Source organism: Pantherophis guttatus, chromosome 6 (assembly GCF_059756535.1).
Source record: "Pantherophis guttatus breed Tessera chromosome 6, ASM5975653v1, whole genome shotgun sequence".
NCBI lineage: Eukaryota > Metazoa > Chordata > Lepidosauria > Squamata > Colubridae > Pantherophis > Pantherophis guttatus.
This window is the reverse complement of record NC_142068.1, coordinates 103,519,739-103,542,690: the sequence shown is the minus strand read 5'-3', so window position 1 is coordinate 103,542,690 and position 22,952 is coordinate 103,519,739. Positions and strand designations below refer to the sequence as shown.

The window sequence follows — 22,952 nt, the reverse complement described above, 5'->3', positions numbered from 1 at the left end:
ATCCGCGAAACAACAGTACCTGGGGCGTTCGTCCCCCTTGCTCCGAAGGAAGGATTTGAATGCCGACCCCTGGTGCTTTGGTAAGGCGGGGCCGTAGGCAGGAGCTTTTAGAAACATCTGTGTCACAAGCAGAAGTCGGTTTTTCAGCACACACATTTTATTACAGTCAAATTAAGCAATGGTCTCGGTGTACAAACTGAGCGAAAGTGAACATGCTTATGGAGACGAGATCTTCATCTTGGCAGATAAAATGGCCCCTTTCACCAGCCGCTGCTCAAGAACCGGGCTGTGAGAACCAGTGGCCTTGAGTGTGGGGGTGGGGGGGTGTCCGCTAGGTACTGTAATGACGAAGGGGTCAAGTCTGATTGCACTACTTGGGTGGAGGCTCCATCCTCTGCTCGGCTCAAAGGGACTGCTGTTGCATGGAGCCCCTCATATGCTCCCAGTTGTTGTAGAGCGCATAGAGACCTGTGAGCATGAGTCCCGCAACGCCACCTCTGGCTATCCCACGCAATCCACCTGTGAGGACATGAAGCAACAGTAAATACAGACACGTCAGCAGCCAGCGTGGAGCAGCCAAATCAAACCAAACCTTTATTGTACACAGCGTGTGTACAATGAGATTGAATGAGCCTCCCTTGGTGCAGCCGCCGCCCCCCACCCCTCCCTGACAGAGACTACCCCTCAATAACCCAAACTCAAACAAAGGAAAGAAAATCCCTACACCCACATAAGTAATAACTAGCACACATTCCCATATACATATATGTATATAACATCACAGTACCCTGGCATGAACATGTTGCAGGCCGTGGCCCTGCAAGTCTACCCTGTTAAACCTAATGATGTTACGTTGCGTTCAGAAGTCTTGACAGCCGACGGATGAAAGCTATTCTTCAGCCTCTTCGTTCAGCTGGCTGGGCTTCTCTATCTCCGGCCCAATGGTAGGAGAGTAAAGAAGCGCTGACCAGGGTGTGAATTGAGGATTGGGCCTGAGGATTTTCCGCTCTGCTGAGGCAGCGGGTCCTGGCGATTTCGTCCAGTGAGGTCAGAGGGCAGCCCATGATTTTTTTTGTGCTGTGCTCATCACCCTCTGTAATGCCTTTCTGTCCACGGCAGTCACAAAGCATGTCCCACAATATGCGAGGACGCTTTCTATTGCAGACTGATAAAAGGAAGTCATCAGTCCTTGTTCCACCTGATTTTTCCGCAAGACCCTAAGGAAGTGGAGTCTCTGTTGAGCCTTCCTGACCACCTGGAGCATGTTGTTTTTCCAGGTGAGATCTTGGCTAAGGTGGACCTTCTTCCCCCAAGCAAGGCACGCAGGCCCATCTGCAAAGTCCGTGCAAGAAGGCTCAGGGACGGGCAAACTCACGTATTGATATGCAAAGGGTGGGGTGGGGTACTACCTTTCCTGCATGTAGAGGACAAGCTACTGCCTCTTGTAACACCTGCCCTTTCCTCACCCTGAGGAAGAGGGAGAGAATCAGGGTTGGTCTTTTGAACTCTCTTCTTAAATCTCTCTCTTCCGAATCAGCTGAGAGCCTTGTGGCCATGATCTGGCTCCACCAAAGGAAAAAAAAACTCTTAACATTTACAGTGCTGATTTTGAAAATCCAATTCCAGTACTTAAGCTCTATTAGCAAAACTCTAGTTGGCCTATGGGAAGGGTGGACGTGAACTCGGGAGCCTGTTCCTTGGTTACTGGCTTTCCATCTGCATATTAATTATGCCCCATTAGAATACTGACACTGATCTTTAATCATCTCAATTATAACTGAATAGCATCACAAACCTACAAAAAATGGTGGTGGGTATTCCTGCACATACGACACTATTGTTGTAATCAAGATGCTGCCCAGAGTCCTTTGCTATGAGATGGGCAGCAAATAAATTCAACAACAACAAAAAAGTAAAATACGATGCAACCAGAGCAATGCAGTGATATGGTCTATCAAAGTCACACTGAAGCAGGAAGAGGCGGGAAACACATCATCTGTTTTCACATCAAACGTGATTTAAAAATTTGCCCAGTGGGAAAAGTGCTTTCCAGAAAAATGAAGAGCAGCGAAGTTGAAGCGAACAGACTGCCAGCAATCATCAAGGCTAGAAAAGAGTAGCCCCTCATACAGCATGAAACTTCTTTTCTCGTGTTCCTCAATATCCTGAAAGCTGAGAGGAACAGAGCGCAGTTCTGCAGCCTCCCTGCTTGCCCTCAGAAGCCGGGCGTCTTGAGTTTGCCCTGAAACACACGGAAAGGCCAAACTGAGCCCCAGATGGGCAGGGGATTCCCATACTCCACGCATGCCTTTCTAACTCCTCTTTTTCCCCTTCTGTCTACTAAATGATAGGCTTCCACGGTTCTCCTCCACCCCTGCAATCAGCCTTCTGCTTGGGCGAGATAGCAGTCAACTCCCCTGAGCCTCACAAAGGGGCTGTTTGTCATCACTCACGCAAACCTGTAGGACAGCTTTTTTTTTTTTTTTTAAGGGTTTATCCTGACAACAATATCTGGATTTTTCTTCCCAGCTAGTAAGGTCTCTCCGGAACACGGCCCTGCAATTGCAAGTGAAATATGCCACTGCTGTCTTGTACACACAGGTAGCAGTTAAGAAGAAAGGCGAGAACCACGACTGGATGACAACTGTCTGGGGTCGGTTGTCTCCGTGAAAATGCGCACCTCCCGACTGGCACAAGCGTAAGTAGGTTATCTCGCTGCAGCTGCTACTCAGGTCAGAAGATTTGAAAACCGAAGAGTGGGGGAGGGGGGCATCTCCAAAGACTTGTGGACTTCAACTCCCAGAATTCCCCAGCCACTCATGCTGCAGAGTCTGTCTGTCTGTCTGTCTCCTGCAGGACCGGCAGCCTATCTGCGTGTGTGGTGAATATTAAGTTTCCTATCTCTTGGGAAGAGCAGGGGCCCACCACAGATAAGTGGATTGACAAGCCACGCCTAATTATGCAGACGTTATAAAGAAGTGAAGATATAAAGTGACCTCTGACTCAACTGATGAATTGCGCAGAAGCTGTTCACTTTCCTTTCTGTGGGCCTCCAGCAACGGAGAAGCTGCGTGGCTCCATTTACACAGGAGAAACCCTCTGCAATCTGAACAGGTTCTCTCTCCAAAGGAGAAGTGTGCAATGGGCAGTCCAGCTGATTGGGGGCTGGCATGCTGCTTCCCCCTGTAAAAGAAATCGGGAGAGGCAGGGAGACTGTGCTGCACTGGCCAGGGTGTCATCCTTGGGACCCAGACTCCAGGGTCAAACTTCTTCAGGAGCCATGGTGGGTACATACAGTCTTGTGATATTCCTTTGGCCAGGATTCAGAGTGCAAGCCTGTTGGGGCCCAAGCTATCCAAATGCTCAGATTCTGAAACGCCGGGACACAATCTGATCCCAAAGCCTGCCATAAACTAGGTCAGTGTGATAAGCATGTTGCAAAAGATGCTTCAAGAGCAACGAATAAAAAACATACAACACAACTCCATGAAATAATGTGCTCGCATGTCCTAACAGGTATCTGTATGGTACTCATTCCCAGGGTAACTACTGCCTAGGATTTTACAAACTCAATTATTGTACAGGCATTTCCCTCAGGCGATTTTAAACTCCCACCGTTGCCAACTAAAACAAGAAGCAATGTGAATACAGAACACCTTTGAATTGACCCACTCGTTGGGGAAAGGGGGAATCCGTTATTCCAGACTGTCTGTTAAATGTAGAAGTATACCACGCTCTAGGTCCGTGATGGCGAACCTCACGCAGAGCCATATTAGTGGGCACGCCAGCTCAGCTCTGGGGTGCATGTGCATGCCAGCCAGCTGATTTTCGGGCCTTCTGGGCCCACTAGAAGTAGGGAAACAGGCTGTTCCTGCCTCTGGAGGGCCTGGGGGTAGGTGAGGAAGGCCTTTTTTTTCTTTCTTACCTGGCTCCAGATCCTTTCTATGCATCTGGGAAGGGCGAAAACAGCCTTTCCCACTCCCTTGGAGGCCCTACGGAGGCTGAAAGGGCCCATTTCCCAACTCCCAGTGGGACAGGAAGTGACTTTTTTCCTTTCCCCAGACTCCAGAGACTTCTAGAGAGGCTCCTAGAGAGGTTCTGGAGGCTGGGGACAGCAAAAAATGTCACTTCCTGTCCCACCAAGAGTTGGGAAATGGGCCCTTTCAACCTCCGTAGGGCCTCCAAGGGAGTGGGAAAGGCTGTTTTCGCCCTTCCCAGATGCATAGAAAGGATCTGGAACCAGGTAAGAAAGAAAAATGGGCCTACCAGGCTATCATGTGCCAGGAGCGGGGGTGGGTGGGGTTGGGTGCGTGACCCTCCCCCGCCCCCCCCCCTCTCCTGGCACGCGATGGCAAAAAGGTTAGCCATCACTGCTCTAGGTTGTTTGCACTATGACCCTATTACAAAAATTTAAGCATTCTGCATTGTCTTATGCTACTCCATACGTGGTCTCTCTACTGCCTCTTGTTTCAAGGAGCGTCCCTTAAATGAAGTGCCGTTAAGCTGAACAGGGCACTGTATCAATACCATAAACACAGAATTTAAAATGACTGTACATTTGCTAAAATTTTTAACTTCTAGAAAACATTAGAAACTCAAAGTATCTTAATAGACGTTAGTGCCTTCCCTTTAAAAATCAAAGGCACATACCCTGCACCGGAGAAACACGTGTGTGTGTTTGCTTCCAAACCCGTGCTGACCGGGTCTGTTTTGCTCAGCATACTTGCAAGGAAGCCCAGTGTGACCGCAAAGGCCACGTCGACCGTCTCCGGAACAGACCCCAAGACGGTCCTTTTATCTCCCAGTAGTGTAACACTGTCAAAGACATGGAAGTGACCCAGACAGCTGACTACCACTGGAAAGGAGCCCCCCCACCCACCCACCCCCAAAGAAGAGGAAAAAAAATCTTCTTTGGGATATGAAGCAAGTCTTCCACTTGTGGAAAAATGTTCTGCCTTGTGTTAAAGAGCCCTCAAAGGAGAGTAAATCCATAATGCAAGTCTTGAAGATAAAACAAGGCTTTACCGGACTTTACTGGTCAAGTAATCCTTGATTTACAAGAGTTCATTTAGTGACTGTTCAAAGTTACCTTTTTCATATTTATGACTGCTGTGGGACCTCCATGGTCATGTGATCAAAATGCAGATGCTTGGAAACTGACTCATATTTATGACGGTTGCAGAGTCCCAGAGTCACGTGATCCCCTTTTGTGACCGTCTGACAAGCAAAGTCAATTGGGAGGCCGTATTCATTTAACAACCGTGTTACTAACTTAACCACTGCAGTGTTTCACTTAACCACCGTGGCAAGAAAAGTTGTAAAGTGGGGCAAAACTCACTTAACACAAGTTTCAGGTAGCAACATAACTTTTGGGCTGAAGTGTGGTCATACGTTGAGGACTACCTGTATATTATCCTGATATTTAATGTTTATGACACTTTGTTTTGAACAAAGTATTAAATGACAATTTGCAGACATAATGCCAATATTTTATCTAACGAACATTGTTAGTACAAGAAATGGTGGCTGGTATCAAGTGTCACTCTGAGGACAAGTAAAGCAAAGCTGCCTTTTAAGATTTAATGTTCACTTTATCTTTTAAGCAAATAGAACAAATAGCTTTATTGCATCCAATAACGTCTGACCAAGGCCGAGTTGAAGGAAGAGGGGGCTATTAAAGCTGGACTAGGGAGAAGTTCAGGCAAATAGAAAGGCCCAATGTCTTTTTCCCTACAGCCTTCAGAGCAGCCACGTGGCTTCTGTCCTGCTCCCGCTTCCCGGGAGGAGCTTGCTGGGAAACCTTCGCCTGGCAGTCAGCAGGGCCAAAGGGGTGGTGGAGTTTAGCCACCTGTCAGGTATAATGACAAAGACTCCCTGGTCGATAGCCGGAGGAAAAATTAAGAACGGTGCCTTCTTCTCTAGCTATTAACACTGTTCAACTAATGGTCGTTCAGAGTTACAAGGGCACTGAGAAAAGTGACTTGTTTGCCTTTGTAGCATCCCCAGGATCACGTGATCAAACTTCAGACGCTCAGCAACAGACACAGTCTTACGACCACTGCAGCGTCCCAGTGTGATGGTGGTCATGTGATCCCCTTTTGTGACCTTCTGACGAGCAAAGTCCATGCGGAAGCTGGATTCACTTAACAACCGTGTGACTAACCAAACAACTGTAGCACTTCGCTTAAGAATTGTGGCAAGGAAGGTTGTAACTTGGGGCAAAACTCAGTTAACCACTGCCTCGCTTAGCAACAGAACCATGGGGCTCAATTGTGGCCGTTGAGCCGAGGACTGCCTGCAGTCTGAAACCTGGCAGGAGCCAAAGTGGCTTTGCTGCCACCACCACCCCACTTACCTGTGCTCTTATACAGCATCCCCGTCATGGTGCCAGCTGCAACCGTGTTGAGGTCGTCTTCGGCCCCCCGTGTTTTCTCCACGATGACGCCAAAGGCACTGTAGAGCAGCGCTGGAAGGAAACCAGAAGGTCCGTCAGGGGAGCCCCACTTTGTTTCCCCCCCCTTCCTCCTCAGGCTGGGCTTGGGGGGAACCAAGGGACATTCCTAACCTGTGCGAAACCCAGGTTCCCTGCCTGCCTTCCTCACGGGCCTTGTGGCTGCAGGCTGACCAGTGGAGGCTGCGAAATTGAAAGAGCTGCCCTCTCCTCCAGGATTTCAGCTCAACGGAGGCCCCCGCTGGAGCTGCAGGAAGGGATGCTGCCTTTTGTATACAGAGTCCTTGACTTACAGCAGTTCATTTAGGGACCGTCGGAAGTTCACGACAGCACAGAAAAAGGGAGTGCTTTTCACCATTGCGGCATTCCTGTAGTTGAGCGATCGACGCTTGGCCATTGACTCATATTTACGACCGTTGCAATGTCCCTGGGATCCCCTTTGGAGACCTTCTGGCAAGCAAAGTCCATGGGGAAGCCGGATTCCTTACATAACCGCTCTATTCGCTTAAACACGGGGATTGTCACTGAACAATTGTCATTTAACTGGTGACAATTGTTCATCCGTTAAATGAACAAAACTCATTTAACAAATGTTCCACTTAGCAACAGAAATCTGGGGCTGAACTGTGGCCGTGAGTCGAGGACTGCCTGTATTTGATCAGCCACCCTGTTCATCACCACCACCACCAGCAGCAAAACGTAAGAAGAACTCGGTGGTTTCCAACCTTCTCTTGAAGCTCCTCCTGCCCTGCACCTGGAAGGGAGCAGCCAGAGGGACCCCCCGTCACAAAAGGGAGCCACAGGCACACCTTTCTTCAGCACGGAGGGCCATGCAGGTTTCTTTTTTCTTTTTGAAACTGAGATCAGATTCAAAAAGGATCCTTTTTTTTTTAAACTAGCTCCACCCTCCGAAAGCAACAACTGTGCCCAAGCATGGCAAAGGCTTCGGAATGCCCATCGCTCACTTGGAAGCAGCTGTTGTTTACCTTGCTCTCTTTTTAATAGCGGTAGTTGATTCAATTTGGCCAGAAGAGCACTCAGGTTATGCTTGGCCCTCCTGCTGGTGGTGGTGGTGGTGATGTTATGGTGGAGGCCCCTCATCCCACCAGATCAGACCCATTGCAGACCGGATCAGTGGGTGGTGCCATCTACTGCTATGCTGGTGCATTATTTGGAAGGGAGCATTGCAGGCTGACTCTGCCGACTGCCGGCAACTCGATCCTGACCGGCTCAAGGTTGACTTGGCCTTCCGTCCTTTCCAGGTCAGTAAAATGAGGACCTGGATTGTCAGTGGAAAGATGCTGGCTGTGTAAAACCGCTTAAGAGAGGGCTGTAAAGAAGTGTGAAGCGGTATATAAGTCTAAGTGCTGTTGCTAGTGCTACTGTCAAGCAAACCCCTCCTCCTGCAATTCATGTTAGACTCAAAGACCCTGCACACACACGTACACAAACCCAGATCTAATGATGGAAGAGTTGTCTCTTTTTAGCTTTTATAGTCGTGCAACAAAACATCTATCAGGCTAATGAGATGGCAAGGCTGATCTGGGGATGCGCAGCTGCCGGAACCGAGTCCTAAAAAGACATTTTCTCACCTTCCCCTCTCTCTCCAGTAACCTATCAGCCTGCTGAATCTATGTTATTTGCACAAAAGCAGGTCAGGGTAAAAGATCAGGAACACAGAGGAACGTTACCCAAGATAAACCAACACAGCTGTGAAGCGTCTGTTAATGTATCACCGGTCTGATTGGAATTTTGAACCCCGTCATCTTTGAGCCAAAGTCTTAGGGCCTGTTTTCCAGGGTGGCAATCTAGATCTGCTCCGTAGGCAGCGTGTAGGGTGAAGTGGGCCTCTGAATCTTCAGTGAGCAGCATAATAATCAACAGCTTTAATCCATGAATTTGGAGTGAAAGCACTCTTCCAGTAGTCCTCTACTTACAGCCATTTGTTTAGTGACCGTTCAGTTGCCACAGGACAGAAAAATAGGGTCTTAGGACGGTTGCAGCACCCCACGGTCCTGTGGTCAAAATCTAGCCACTTGGCAACTGGCCATATATTTACAATGGCTGCAGCATCCGTGAGGCCACGTGATCTTCCCATTTGGGATCTTCCCAGCTGACTTCCCACAAAGGCAAAGTCAATGGGGAAAGCCAGATTCGTTTAACAATTGCGTGATCCACTTAATAATCGTGGAAGAAAAGGCCGTAAAATGGGCTGTGACCCATTTAACACTGCCCTGCTTAGCAATGGAAATTCTGATCCCGATTGCGGTCATAAATCAAGGACTATCTTTATGCCAGTCAGTCGGTCGGTAAGAGCTCCTGGATCTGTCATACAGTTCCAGCTGGATCTTAAAATTTCCTTCTCTTTTAGCATCCTAGAATGTACTTTTTATTTTTGAAAAACAGAGTTTTGTAGATTTAGTTTGTGAAACAAGCCTACTTACCTAGAGATCCAAGAGTGTTTGCCCATAATGCTCCTTGCCGTGTCACCATATTTAAAATCCTTCAAGAAAGTAACAAGAGGGAAGTTTAGTAAGACACCCAAATAATAGGTCAGTCAATTTAACATTGCCTGCCAACACCCTGTCTTATATAACTTGTTTTACATTAGGCAATGATAATTAAAGGATGAGGCAACCCTTTCCACGAAAAGGAACTGTGTGTTACACAAATATTTTCATTTAATTTTACTACATAATATCTGGATTAGCAATGGAGTAAAAGTGATTTCCTGCCAACATGTTTATCTAACTTTAAGACGGTATTGTCAAGTAAATCTGGCACTTTTATGTAAATCCAATTCGGCACTACCCAATCAATCTGTGGCCAAAAAAAAATGTTAAAACCACTTGCATAATTAGCATTTACTGCAGCACAATCAATACAAACAGCAATTATTTCAACAATAAACAGTTTAAACCAAGTAGCGAATGAACTGATCTGCTAGATCCTGAAGAATCACGACTCGTATCTAACAAGACAAATGATCGTGTACATGAAAAACAAGGTAGGTTCCTAGCAGATCCTCATTTAAGGATCTCTTTAGCGTCTAATTTTTCAACTCTGGAGAAAAGCACTAGGCATCAACATGTTACTAAAACTCTTCTCCCTAAGCATGCTGGTTAAATGTATTTAGCAGTCCACCTTGAGAGGCTGAATCCCGTTTCCTGATAAGGAAATCCATAACAAAGTCTCCTGGGAATGAAAGTCAAGGCAATTGGATCATCGTTTGATTCAGCTGGAGAGTAAGCAAAAGGTAATACAACTACTTTGCAGTGAGTCCCCAACAGAGATTTTCTCTCTAGGTTTCCACCATTGTAAGGATTTGGCCAGTAGAAGACTTTCTTCCCAAGCTACTTTATAGAACAGAAAAGTGGTCTCAACCATTTTATTGCCAGGTGCTTCTTCTGACACCTGGTCATTAGTGAGTGAGCACATGCGGAGCCAATGACAGGCAGCACAGATTGCACCATCTATCACTCTTCCTGATCGACCGGGGTGCCTTCAGAAAAGCACGTGGCCATCCCAAGCACCTCTTTTTGGGGGAAATTCAATATGCGCACTGTGGCTTGTCTGTGGAGGGCAGATCAGGACCAAGGAGGAATCCCAGCATGCAGCAAGGCGAAGTTGGTTTGGTGATCTGTTTAGGCAGAGATGGTCTGAAAGTGGACGAGTAACTCTGGGCTCAGAGGTGGGTGGCTTCCTCGTCAGTTTCAGGAAGCAGCCGGTATGATCCTCCGAAGGACGGACGACCGGTTAATATGGCTTGCCTTTGCTGCCTGATGAAGCTAGGTGGTTGCGGTTTGGCTGGGCTGGTTTTACTGTGAAATTCATTTTCCGGACTTTTATTTTTGGGTTGCTGACATCTTCTGGTTCCATGGCTGCATTCTGACTGTGAATCAGTCATAAAATTATAAATTGCAGGGCACTGTATCACTGTATCATAAACATAGGAGCCCGGTGGTGCAGTGGACTAAACTACTGTTAAAGTAGTACTTAGCTGCCAGCTGCCTGCAATTACTGCGAGTTCAATTCTCACCAGGCTCAAGGTTGACTCAGCCTTCCATCCTTCCGAGGTAGATAAAATGAGGATCTGGATTGTGGGGGGCAATAAGCTGACTCTAGCTACTTTATAAAATAGAACACCGCTTTGGGGGGGGGCAAAATCCCTACTAAGCAGGTATGTACAAAAGTATGAAGGCTATTGCTTAAAAGCAGGGTGGATAAAAATCAATGCTTTTTTTAAAAAAAAATCAAAAAAATCAGATTTTTTTGATTCAAATCATTTTTGATTTGATCAGTCTCTGGAGAAGGGCGGCATATAAATCAAACTAATAAATAATAAAATAGAATTTAAAATGCACAATGACCGTACATTTGCTAAAATTTTTAACTTCTAGAAAACATTAGAAACTCAAAGTATCTTAATAGACGTCAGTGCCTTCCCTTTAAAAATCAAAGGCACATACCCTGCACCGGAGAAACACGTGTGTGTGTTTGCTTCCAAACCCGTGCTGACCGGGTCTGTTTTGCTCAGCACACTTGCAAGGAAGCCCAGTGTGACCGCAAAGGCCACGTCGACCGTCTCCGGAACAGACCCCAAGACGGTCCTTTTATCTCCCAGTAGTGTAACACTGTCAAAGACATGGAAGTGACCCAGACAGCTGACTACCACTGGAAAGGAGCCCCCCCCCACCCACCCCCAAAGAAGAGAAAAAAAAATCTTCTTTGGGATATGAAGCAAGTCTTCCACTCGTGGAAAAATGTTCTGCCTTGTGTTAAAGAGCCCTCAAAGCAGGTGAGTTTGGGGACTCGCTTTCTCTAAACTCTTGGGTTTAGAGACCTTTCTATAATACAGGTCTGAGAAAGCATGAGGAAAACTAATTGAATTTATACCTTTCTCTGTCCTGAAAGTACGTTCTGGTACATGGACAAGAGGGAGATGAATATTTGCAGCAACTGCGGTGCTTTGGATCCAGCTTGTTATTTCAGTTTCACATGCTACCAATGTCACTCGTCATTCTAGCTTACTTGCACATACAGAAAAAGCCAGTTTGTTGAAAGCTAAAATCAGTATTGCAAATAGGCAAAGTTAACTGTCTGCTGCCCTTTCAGTTCATCTCCCCTTGCAGTGGAACGGTTAGAAGCCAAAAAAGAAAGCAGGAAGAAGCCAGGAAGTAACAAATAACTTTTTAGTTTATTTTTGTGTCCTGATCAAGCTTCTAACTAATCCTCACCAGGGGAAGAACAATAGATAATAGTAGTTTACTGTCAAAGGCGTGAGTAAGATTGATCAATTTTTTTAACCAACGAGAGCTTGTTTTCTACCTTCACGCTCATACCGCTCACTATAGCTCAGAATTCAAACAAAACCCATTATGGCTTTATGTGAAACGAATAGGAGGAAAGCCCAGGTATCCATCATTTCTAGGCTGGGAAAACAAACTTGCAAAGAAATATGTTCTGAAATTTCAATATGCCCTGGGGGCAATAAAAATTTATACACAAAAGAGACCCCTGGATGTATGAATATTTTACCAAGCCAGGGCATCTATACAGGAGCCTGCTGGTGGAAATGGCTTCTTCTTGGCTTAAGGCAGGATTTCACAAACCTTAGGATGCTGTGAGAAGCCCCCCCCTCATGCCCCCCCCTCACGATGGTGATGAAAATAGTGAACATTCAGGGTTGTGTTTTTGTTTTGTTTTTTACTAGCAGAGCCCCACACTGGTGCGTTTGGTGCTACTCTCTCTTTCCTGGCTCTACGGGACACCCCTGCCCAAATCAGTGCTTCCCCTCCTCACTGGGTCTGCATCGTGAATTTGTTTTTTCAGAAGGGGAGCTACTCTTTATCTCTGTTTCTCCATCCAGCATTGTTGGAGACCCCACACCCACCTGTGTGTCTGTCGCTCCCCTCTGGGAGGAGGTTTCAAAGTAATTCTAGGCAGGACTACCAGATTCTGTAACAGCTTTGTTTCCTGTGCCATCCATCTGGTAAACTCACGGGATTCGTTTCTCTCGCCATGTACATGTATACATCCGAACTAGACTGTGTTGTTTCTCTGTGTCATATAATATATGTGGGTATATGTATAATTTTGTATTTATTTATTTATTTTATCATATTTACATAGTGTATTTTGAAGGTGGAGAGCTGTATGCAATAAAGTTTCATTTTAATATATGCCAGTTAGTGTACATTCAAAGTGGCAATCAAGTCTATCCTTTTGTCCCCCAGAAATCTGCAACCCTCCATGATTGTTCTCCTGTCCCAGCCATGCTTGCGGAATAAAGCAAGGCTTAGGGGGAAAAAAAAAACCCCCACACACCTCCACAACCCTACCTTTACGGTCTTCCTCACAAAGGCTAATTGAAGTTTGGCGCCATCTGCTGGTTCAAATAACCACTTTTAAGTCTAAAATGACCTCCAGAAGCATCTAGTTATTAGTCACACATTTTTTTTTAGTCACCCAAACAGAAAATGCAAAAATATGCCCTCTCTAGCCTATTTAAATGCAACTGCCGTTCCAAAATAAACTAAGAACAACAGTACAATTACATGGCACCATTTTGACTAGAGTCTTTCAACAAAGGTTCATTAAAAATGAAGTTATTTCCCGGGTTGTATAAGTCATCCCTTTGAGCCCTTTTTTTCTAATTTATGATGAGGGGTTTTTTTAGGTCTATCAAATAATAAATTCATCCCAAATTTAAAACGTGTTAGCAGAAAAGGGACAGACTGTTTAGGGCATCCTTCATATTTTATTCCCCTGCATCTTTTACATACAGCTCCAATAACCTTCGTTTGCCTCAACCTAATGGGAGCAATGTAATGGGAGCAATGTGGCGCTCTCATGTAACCCCCCTCCTGCGCGAGCTGCACTGGCTCCCAGTGGTCTTCCGGGTGCGCTTCAAGGTTTTGGTTACTATCTTTAGAGCGCTCCATGGCTCAGGACCAGGGTACTTACGAGACCGCCTCCTGCCACCAATAGCCTCTCACCGACCAGTTCGCTCCCATAGAGAGGGGCTCCTCAGGGTGCCGTCGGCCAAACAATGTCGACTGATGGCCCCCAGGGGGAGAGCCTTTTCTGTGGGGGCACCTACCATCTGGAACGGGCTTCCCCCGGAGTTACGAAACATCCAAGACTTACGCATATTTCGCCGTGCCCTGAAAACATTTCTATTCCAACAAGCTGGTCTGGCCTAACTCTCCCTTTTTAATTGGCTTTTAAACTGGCTTTTAAATTGGGTTTTAAACCTCTTTAGATAAATTTGGATGTTTTTTAATCTTTGAGCCTAAATTACTTAATCTGTTTCTTAATAGTTTTTAACTTCTATATGTATTTGTATTTATTATGGCTGTTCACCGCCCTGAGTCCTTCGGGAGTAGGGCGGTATACAAATATGAAAAATAAATAAATAAATAAATAAAAACCTCCTGGGCCGCACTGACACCACCAGCCAACCAGAGCAGAGAGTGAGCAAACGTGGGACACCCACCCTGGTCGCACATCAAGAATAGCTTTGAATCCTCAAAACAGAGAACGAAGTAAACGGCCCCTAATGAAATCCAATACTTACTGTACATTCCTAGGTTTGGACCAAGCCATGTTTTGTGTCTCCTTCAAACCTAGTCTCAAGCCATTTAATGCCCCAAAAGCAGCTCCTGTTCAGATAAATCAGAACAGAACAATGTGTAAAAAGGATTATTAATCTCATGCTTGTAGTTAAAACCAATGAATTGTTCTCCAACATTACTGTGACAGTGATGCTTTTATTAGTCACATTCAGTGTGGATAAACAGCAAGGATTTTTTTAAAAAATAATAAAAAAATCGGATTTCTTAAAATTTTAAATGGATTTTTTTTTATCAAATTTATTTTCATAAAATGCTTTTGGAGTAAAAATCTATCTAAAGATAGTTTTCTATTCAAGATACATTAATAATTTAGTTTATTGAGCATGAAATGGAGCTTAGTTATGTAGCATGAGGCTGTATATTCTGCAATATTGGGACTGTCGGTGAGTTAACCACAGGTCAGAGGATGAGCTGCTGCGGGACAGAGATAACAATTGCTCTTTAAAAATTATGATTTAAAGAGTAGATTTAAATCAAGCCTTTTTTACTAGTGATTTAAATCGTGGTTTAAATCGACTTGATTTAAATCAAATCCACCCTGGTCACATTATGAGCGTAGATAGCTTTATTGATTAGCCCAGAGGCCAGTGATGGCGAACCTTTTTTTCCTCAGGTGCCGAAAGCACGTGCCCACACCCACAATTCAATGCCCCCCCTAACCCTAGCAGGCCTCCCTGAAGCCTCCAGAGGCTTTCTTGGAGCCTGGGGAGGGTGAAAATGGCCTCCCCCTCACCCCCAGAGGCCGGAAACAGCCTGTTTTCAGACTTCCGGTGGGCCTGGAAGGCCCGTTTCTCACTCTACCCAGGCTCCAGAGGCTTTCTCCCAGAGCCTCCACACGAAGCCTGTACTTACCTGGCATCCAAAATGGGCTGCGTGGAAACTCCTGGGAGGGGAGGCGTGGGCGGGGCCAGCAGAAAATCAGCCGGCCGGAGCGTGCATGCGCACTGGAGCTGAGCTAGGGCAATAGCTCGCATGCCCGCAGATATGGCTCCACATGCCACAGGTTTGCCATCACGGCTATAGGCCATATCAAAGCACAAGGTTCAAACACATTTATGAATAAAAATGAATACTATAATTTACAGTGACTCCCTAATAAATAATAAAGTATGCTTCGTGAATGTATAGTAAAATAAATAACCTCTCCAAGCAATCTTCAACAGTCTTTAAATTGCTTACAAAACTGCTAAAGTCAAATAGATAAAATATAACTTTTATTTAAAAAATTGAGTTGCATGCAGTATACAGTAGAGATTTTTAAAGGGTTCATTCAGTCTCACAAACTGGCGTTGCATCTTTTGATACACACCAAATATAGCAACTCTTTATCTGCCCAAAGGGAACTTTGAAGAATTGACTGATTACTTCTCTCTCTTTATTCTACCAAATAGAAACATCCATCCAACATCGTGATATCAATAAAAAATGGTGACCCACCGGTAATACAACATCCGCCAATTGTAAAGAACGCCAGTTCAAATCTTCCTCTGGTTTTATTAGCTCCAGTAGGTAAAATGAATTCATCTGTATCCTGAAACAAAAACGATCCTTTTCAGCAATATCCACATATGAATTCCTTAGTTTCATGAAATGAAGCACATGATACTCTTTTACTCTTAAACTGTTAATTGTCCATCAATCCCGTAAATAAAATAGAAGGGAAAAGAGTCTACCCATTTTCCTTTTGAATATTCGAACAGTTTTTACAAAAGCGAACAATTGTATTTCTATAGTACAAATAAATGTTATTTTCATTTATTCAGCAGTGAGAAGCTGTAATACGTTCTTAATCCAGTATTAGTTACTATTGACATGGCTGATGTAATAAGCTGTACTACACTGTTGCATAATCCCCCCCCCCCGCTTCAGAAATTAAAGCCAACCCATAGCTGTGCAATTTGTATATGCTTTCAGACTAGTGCTGACCAGGAGATTGTCTGCTCAACACACTCTCAGAAAAGCACAATACTGCTAACGCTGGTGTCAGTTACGTCCAGAACGGAGAAAATGACAGACAGCTAAACACACAGTATCTTTCTCTCCCAGCAGTGTAACACTGTCAAAGACACAGTTCTGACACTGACAGCTGACCACCGCTGGAATTTAGGAACAAAATATATTCAGCTCTGAGATTAGGGCCAGGTCTACAGATGGGAAGGACTGGAAAAACCCACAGGAAAAAAAAAAAGAACCTTTCACTGAGGTTCGCTTCTCTCTAAAAAATAAAAATGGATCGTGAAAGTGTCTCTAATATTTTCTTTTTAAATGATATAAAGCAAGGGAAAAAATCTGATACTTTTTCAAATTCAAAAAATGGACCCAGCTATGTAACTTTCCATTTGGCAGTTGGTAGAAAAGGAATTTGTATTACATCCAAATAGAGTGGAAATAAATTTGTGCCATAAGAACTTAGGTTACACAGGCCCTTGTGTGATGTATTTAAAATCTAAGGTAGTATTATTCATGACAGAGTAATCCATTTGTTTCTTGCTTGACCTTCCCAAATATGTTGTGGGAGAAATGTGTTTTCACCCGAAGTCAGCCAGATGTTTTCAAGAAGTCCTCCAGTCAGAGGATAAAGAAAACAGTTCCTGACCACAAACACTTGTGTTCGCCAGGCTGCCAAGTCTTCATGAACAATGTTTTGAGTTACCTATTTTAATCTTATTCAAAACCACCATACAGTGGGCCTTGACTTACAACAGTTCATTTAGTGACTGTTCAAAGTTACAGCGGCACTGAAAAAAGAAAACTCGTAAAATGGGGCAAACTCACTTAACAAATATTTCATTTAGCAACAAAAATTTTGGGCTCGATTATGGTTGCAACTTGAGGACTACCTCTATTATACATCAAATAATTTATATAATCACACAAACCCCAATGAAATTTTTGAAAGTTGATTTCTTTATTATTGATTTTTGTATTGTTTTTTTTCTTTTTTCTGTTATTCTTTAACAATAAAAATACAATAAAAAATTTAAAAGAAAAAAAAAAGAAAATTGATTCACAAACAAGTACACATCGAGCAATCACAGATGTCTCACCTGTATAAGATATCTGGGGTCAACATTTAAATATGGGGACAAGGGATTCATTCCAGTCACTGCAAGAAAAAAAAAGGTTTCAAGTTGGAAAGCATGCCAAGCTAGCATAAAAAACAGTTCAAAGAAAGAGGGCTACAGGTAATGGTAGACTTAGAACCATTCATTTAGTGACTGTTTGATGTTATAGCAGCACTAAAAAAGTGACTTACAATCGCACTTACACCTCTCACCACATCCCAAGGTCGCATGATCAAAAATTGGGTGCTGGGGGGACTTCCAGTTGACATCGCAGCGATTTCAGACACAGTGAACGGGGCTCCGCGCTCACTGTGCGGATTTCTCCCTGTTTGTGGGCTCCGAGAGGAGCCAAAGCCGCCTTGTAGGGGCAATGAAGCGAAAAGGGGTACCATGTGAGGTCGAGGAGAGTCACAGCTCTCCTGTCTGACCCAGGGTTCTTTTTCCCTCTCAGCCACGGCAAGAAGAAGAGGCAGCCTAAAGATGGCTGCCACAAAGCTGGGACAACCAATAAACAACTAAGACTGGTGCTAGAGCGAAGTAGTTGAACAGTGACTGGAACTGGGGGAGAGGAGTTCCTTTTGCTTTAAATTTAACCCCAAGGAACAATTTAGAACTATTTGCTCAGAATTACTTGTTAAAGCGGCATCTGAGCATTCTGAGAAAGTACCAGACTGGAAGTGAAAGGAGGAGAGAAAAATAATAAATTTTGAAACACAGAAAATTAGACTCTTAAACTGGGAAGACGTGGTAATGGGAAGGCATTTGAAAATGCTGGAATCATTTACTTACAAAACTTATTCTGCTTTTATAATTATTTTACAACTAATGTTTGACTAGTGGCAATACTGAAACATAAGTTGAAAGTGCCACCTGTTGACAAAAGGAAAAACTACAAGTCTGGGAATACCTATATGAAGGACTGTGAAAGTATCTATTGGATTATCTTTATCTACCTTATGACTACTGGAGACTCAAATATGAAAATAAGGAAGTTATTTAATTAAAGGGACCCCTGAATGTTATACTAGAAGACTGAACCTGTAAAGGGGACGTAAAGAGGCTTTTAATAACCTCTGGGATTATCTAAATGGAACTGACTATTTACCTATGGGATATAAAGAACTGGGACTACTGCACTCCTTGAAGGGTAACTTAAGGACTGAATAAATAGTTCTTGGACTGCTGGACAAAAGCTGATTCCTTTAAAACAAAATAAGATGCTTTATAAGGAAGAAATGAATGGAATTTCAAAGGAGATGGCGTTACTTTTTCAAAACACAAAAGACATCATGGAAAAAGGATTTAAGTAGATTACGGAAAAAATAGAAAATACTATACAAGGGATGATGAGTAAAGACCAAGACGCCCAGGAAAGGGAGGAGTCAGCAGAAGAAATGAAGGAAGAAGACGACAAAGAGGAGATAACAACAAAAATAACAGTGATTGATGAATTAAACCAGGGGGAAAATGTATTAAGAAAGTTGGAAGATATGTTTGAAAGGGAGATAGGGGCCTGGGCAGAAATTTTGGAAAGGGAGGAGTCAGCAGAAGAAATGAAGAAGACAAAGAGGAGATAACAATGAAAATAAGAGTGATTGATGAATTAAACCAGGGGGAAAATGTATTACGAGAGTTGGAAGATATGTTTGAAAGGGAGATAGGGGCCTGGGCAGAAATTTTGGAAACTAGGCAGTGGAAGAGGGCAGAGGTGGGAGAAATACCTAGACTGAATAGCTAAGAAGCAGAGGCAAACAGAGATAAAGATTCAAGAGAGGAATTTGGGAGGCAAATGAAAAAAAGCATAGCAATTAAAGTATTGAAGAGGGCAAGAGACAATGGATAGATAATTTTTCTTTTTTGTTGTTGTTCTGATTTGCTTTTCCTTTTCTCTCTCCTTTTCTTTTTTTAGGTAGGTGACATGACTAGAAGTTAGGTAAGACAGAAAGAAAATGTTTTTTAGTAAAGGGTGACATGATTAAAAGTTAGAATAAGTGACAGAAATGAGAAGGAAAAATAGTAGTGTATACATGGAACAATTGAATGACAGATTGCAGTTTAACATGTATCATTATTAGAAATATGTAAGTTGACTGAAGGTAATAACTATGATTAATTTTACTAGTTTTATTCATACTAGAATATATGACACACTGTTCATGTATTGATTTGATATGTAAAAATTAAAATATTTTTTAAAAAATTGGGTGCTTGGCAATTGGCATGTATTTACAATGGTTGCCACATCCCGGAGTTCATGCAATCACCACCTGCAGTGATCCCAGCCAGCTTCCAATAAGCAGAGTGAACAGAAGTCATATTCATTTAATGACCACGTAATTCAGTGAAGTGTGGCAAGAAAGGTTGTAAAATTAGATGCAATTCACTTAACAATGACCCTGCTTGGCCGTGGAAATTCTGGTCCCAACTGTGGTCGTACGTTGAGGACTATCTGTACTTTCTCATAAGTAGACTGAGTTTCTAATTGTGCTTCAGTTTAAATCAGTTCTGAGGGGCAGGAAGGACCAGATCAGATTCAAAAGGATCTGCAAACAGGTTTCCTTTAATAAGAATATATAAATATCAATGATCAGCTGTCAGTTAAAAATACGTTTGAACTTATAGGCATATATGTGTGTTCATGATATTGAGGTTCTTTTTCTGGGCAGTTTCAGGTTTCTATCCTAATTATGTCCTTCCTAATATCTAGAATTTGAAAAAAAAAATAGTCATCAGCTAGCCGTGTCCCTGAATCTCTGCTTCCCAGCCTTCAATTTTTCATAACAATTTAGATGAAGCCTAACATCAGGGACACATATTACGGTACCTGCAGCCAAGGCCGGACATGTCCTAGATCACCTACAAACTATATCAAGCAATTCAATCAACTTTCAACGTATGAAACTTCACTCCCCAGGATTAAATTAAAGTTTCAAAGAAAGTAACAACTGCCACATTTATAGTTTACTATAGTTTATAATTGATCCATGGTGGTTAGAGTGCAGTACTGCAGGCCACTGCTGCTGCCTGCCTGCCTGCCTGCCTGCAATTTGGCAGTTCAAATTTCACCAGGCTTAAGGTTGACTCAGCCTTCCATCCTTCCGAGGTGGGTAAAATGAGGACCCAGATTATTGGGGGCAAGAGGCTGATTCTATAAACTGCTTAGAGAGGGCTGTAAAGCATTGTGAAGTGGTATTTAAGTCTAAGTGCTATTGCTAGATGACTGTGCAGTGATGCTAGTAGCTTTGCTATTAAAGTCTAAAGCTGGACCTATAATATTCCACAAAAACATGGGCACCAAGCAAGTTACTCCACACCATACGTACTCCGGATGGGTTCAAACATTTATCATCCCAATAAATCAACAAATGATGGCTGAGGATTTTGGGACTCGTAGCATGATCCAGCTCCTGAAGAAAAGAATAGGAGGCTGAGATGCCTGGATTCAGGAGATAAGCAAGGCTTGGATGAGAGATCCCGAAGGGCTACAGAGTTGAAGAAAAAGAACTGGAAAAAAATCATGAAATATCGCAACCTGGCCATTGAAACTACACAGCTATGGATGAAACATGTCACGGTGAGGGGCACTTGGTACCATGTCCAAGAATTTTATAAGATAAATCAGCAAATTGCAGCCTCCTGCAATAACACCAGCGGGACTGCAAAAAACTGCGCTACTCGGAAGGTACTTGGTTGATCCCTAGGGCGCTGGCAGAAAAACCCCTATCAACCATTAGCCCCCGTCAATGGCATTTGTGATGCGTTTTTGAATGTTCAGTTGAGTTTCATGTTTAATGAAGATAATAATAGCAGCAGCCCAACTCAAGGGACGAATCCCTTTTCACCCTGGGGGCCCAGAGCAGCCCTGAAACCAAAAGGACGGAATCCCTTCCCCCCCCCCCCCTCCACACACACACACCCCGAAAGAGGTTGCGGGAAGGTTCCCCCCCCCCCACACACGCACCCCCACCGCTCCCAGGATGACGTGTTTTGGGGAACACTGAAGAGAGGCAGAATACTCCATTTCCGCCAAAGGAGGAGAAGCTCGGCCAAGGCAGAGCGCAGCCCCAACAGCCCCACCCAGCAGAGGCGCCAAGTCCCGGGAGCTCCTGGGCTCGTGAAGGAGGAAGGCCGGGCCAGCCTGCTCGGGCGAAGGAAGGGCAGGGCACAATGCCGCGGCATTAAACCGGGGGGAGCTCCTTCCGTGGCACCGCCGCCCCGACCCCCGCAAACCAGAAGCGCCGGGCCCTCTTCGCCCTCAGCCGCCCCACGTGCGTGCTCAGCCAGGGACGGAGGCCTCCCTTCGCCCGCCCACCGCTCAGCCTCCCTTTGACTTCTTTCCCGCGTCTTTCCCGCCGCCCCCCCCCCGCCCCAAACCCCCACCTCAGCCTCAGGCGGGGCGGAGGGGGAAGCGGCCGGGCCCACTTACGAGGGACGCCGGCCAGGTCGGCGTGCGAATAGCTCGGCCCCGCCACTCCTCCTCCGGCGCCGAAGAGGCCGGCGAATCCGGAGCTCTTGGAGTTCCCGGCGCCTCCCTCCATGCTGGCGGCGGAGGGCCTCGGGCCGCCTTTCCCTCCTGCTCCTTCTCCTCAGGGCCTCGTTGCGCTCGGCACCGCCCCTTCCGGTCCTGGAACCGGAAGCTCCCCTTCACCACGCGGACGACCTCTAAGCGGGAGAAGCGTGGAGGGCCCGGCGCGACGAGCGCCAACGACGTCATCCCCTCGCGACGCCATCCGCTCCTCCGCCTCCTCCTCCTCCTCCTCCCCCCGCCTCTCTCTCTCTCTCTTTGCGACAGTCGCCTTCCGGCTCGGCGGGGAAACGAGGAAGCGGAAGCGGGAGGATGGGTCCGGTCTCCTCCGTCCCCCGGGGGTGACCTGGGTCGCCCCCCCCAGCATGAGCGCGGGGCCCGAGTGTGAACCCCCCGGGAAAAGGGCTCGCCTGGGCCCCGGCTTCTTCCCTTCCTCCGAGGCGGTGGTCCCGCAGCCCCCGCCGCCTCCCCGCCGCCGGGAGGAAGGGCCCGGACCCGCCGGCCCCTCAGCCACCGTGGGAAACAAAGGTCAGCGCGGCCCCCCCGCCCCGCCCCGCTGATTGAGGCGGAGGGAGGGATGGGAGGCCACCAGGAGATCCCACCGGTGCCCCCTTCGCCCTCCCCCTCCCTCCCCCCGGAGGCCCCGTTGTCTTCAGCCTCTGAATTCAGGCCCGCCCCCTCCCCCTCCCCCCTCCCCCCCGCCCACTCAAGGTGCTTTGGACCCAGTAAGCCTGGAAGGTGGAACCCCCCCCCTTCCCTCCCCCCCCCACTCAAGAGAGGCCGCGGGGGGCAGCTGCAGGGGGCCCTGGACTCCCCACCGTTTGTTGAGCGGCCCTGGGGAGTGGGAAGGGCGCCAGTGGAGGGGGGGAGGGGCTTGCGGCCCTTTTCGTGTTAAATACCTGGGGCCGCTGCAGCATCCTCGGGGGGGGGGGAGGGTCGGCCACAGGATCAAAATTCGGACACTCTGCGACCGGTTCCCATTCCTGAGGGCTGCAGGGTCCTGGGCTCACGTGACCGTCTGGCCAGCGAAGCCAACGGGGCAGCCAGACTCCCTTAACCACAAGCGGCCAGGAAGAGCGCGAGTCAGGGCCTACCTGTAGCTCGGTCTTTCGGAAGAGTGGCCCTTTGGTAAATGACACCTGCGTATTTGGATACGCAGGTGATGCTGAATGCTTTGGTGTATTGTCCCAAACTGATGAGGTCGCCTTCCTGCTAATTAAACACCAGAGTAAATGTATTAATTTATAGACATCTGTTTTAAGATTGGTGTGTTT

At 45.8% G+C, this 22,952-nt stretch overlaps 2 protein-coding genes, 1 long non-coding RNA gene and 1 other non-coding gene across 4 annotated transcripts in view; 2 read left to right on the top strand and 2 right to left on the bottom strand.

The window, feature by feature from the left end:
- Positions 1 to 135: 135 nt before the first annotated feature.
- On the bottom strand, positions 136 to 21,714 carry TIMM23B (translocase of inner mitochondrial membrane 23 homolog B). The gene is made up of 7 exons (XM_034434762.2): positions 21,580 to 21,714; positions 17,136 to 17,194; positions 15,526 to 15,619; positions 14,031 to 14,115; positions 8,896 to 8,954; positions 6,356 to 6,466; positions 136 to 519 (listed from the first exon to the last, which is right to left on the bottom strand). Exons 1-7 carry the CDS (start codon positions 21,689 to 21,691, stop codon positions 404 to 406), a joined length of 636 nt encoding a protein of 211 aa, XP_034290653.1. The 5' UTR covers positions 21,692 to 21,714; the 3' UTR covers positions 136 to 403.
- Positions 2,526 to 3,482, top strand: LOC117675776 (uncharacterized). Its single transcript, XR_004594270.2, has 2 exons — positions 2,526 to 2,698; positions 2,857 to 3,482. It is a non-coding gene; the product is annotated as an uncharacterized LOC117675776 (long non-coding RNA).
- LOC117675788 (small nucleolar RNA SNORA74) lies at positions 15,988 to 16,189 on the bottom strand. The gene has a single exon (XR_004594273.2). It is a non-coding gene; the product is annotated as a small nucleolar RNA SNORA74 (small nucleolar RNA).
- PARG (poly(ADP-ribose) glycohydrolase) overlaps positions 21,690 to 22,952 on the top strand; it is a 57,563-nt gene continuing 56,300 nt past the window's right edge. Inside the window, exon 1 of the mRNA XM_034434761.3 lies at positions 21,690 to 22,206. Within this exon, the coding sequence (XP_034290652.2) occupies positions 21,690 to 22,206 (517 nt within the window). The remainder of the gene's footprint in view (positions 22,207 to 22,952) is intronic.

Excerpts from the sequence above, each read along its gene's own strand:
- TIMM23B (XM_034434762.2), bottom strand. The coding sequence starts at position 21,691 with ATGGAGGGAGGCGCCGGGAACTCCAAGAGCTCCGGATTCGCCGGCCTC. Across the intron at positions 14,116-15,525 it reads TGGCGGATGTTGTATTACCG|GAGCTGCTTTTGGGGCATTA; the intron begins GTGGGTCACCAT and ends TTATCTGAACAG. Across the intron at positions 8,955-14,030 it reads TCCAAACCTAGGAATGTACA|GATTTTAAATATGGTGACAC; the intron begins GTAAGTATTGGA and ends ACTTTCTTGAAG.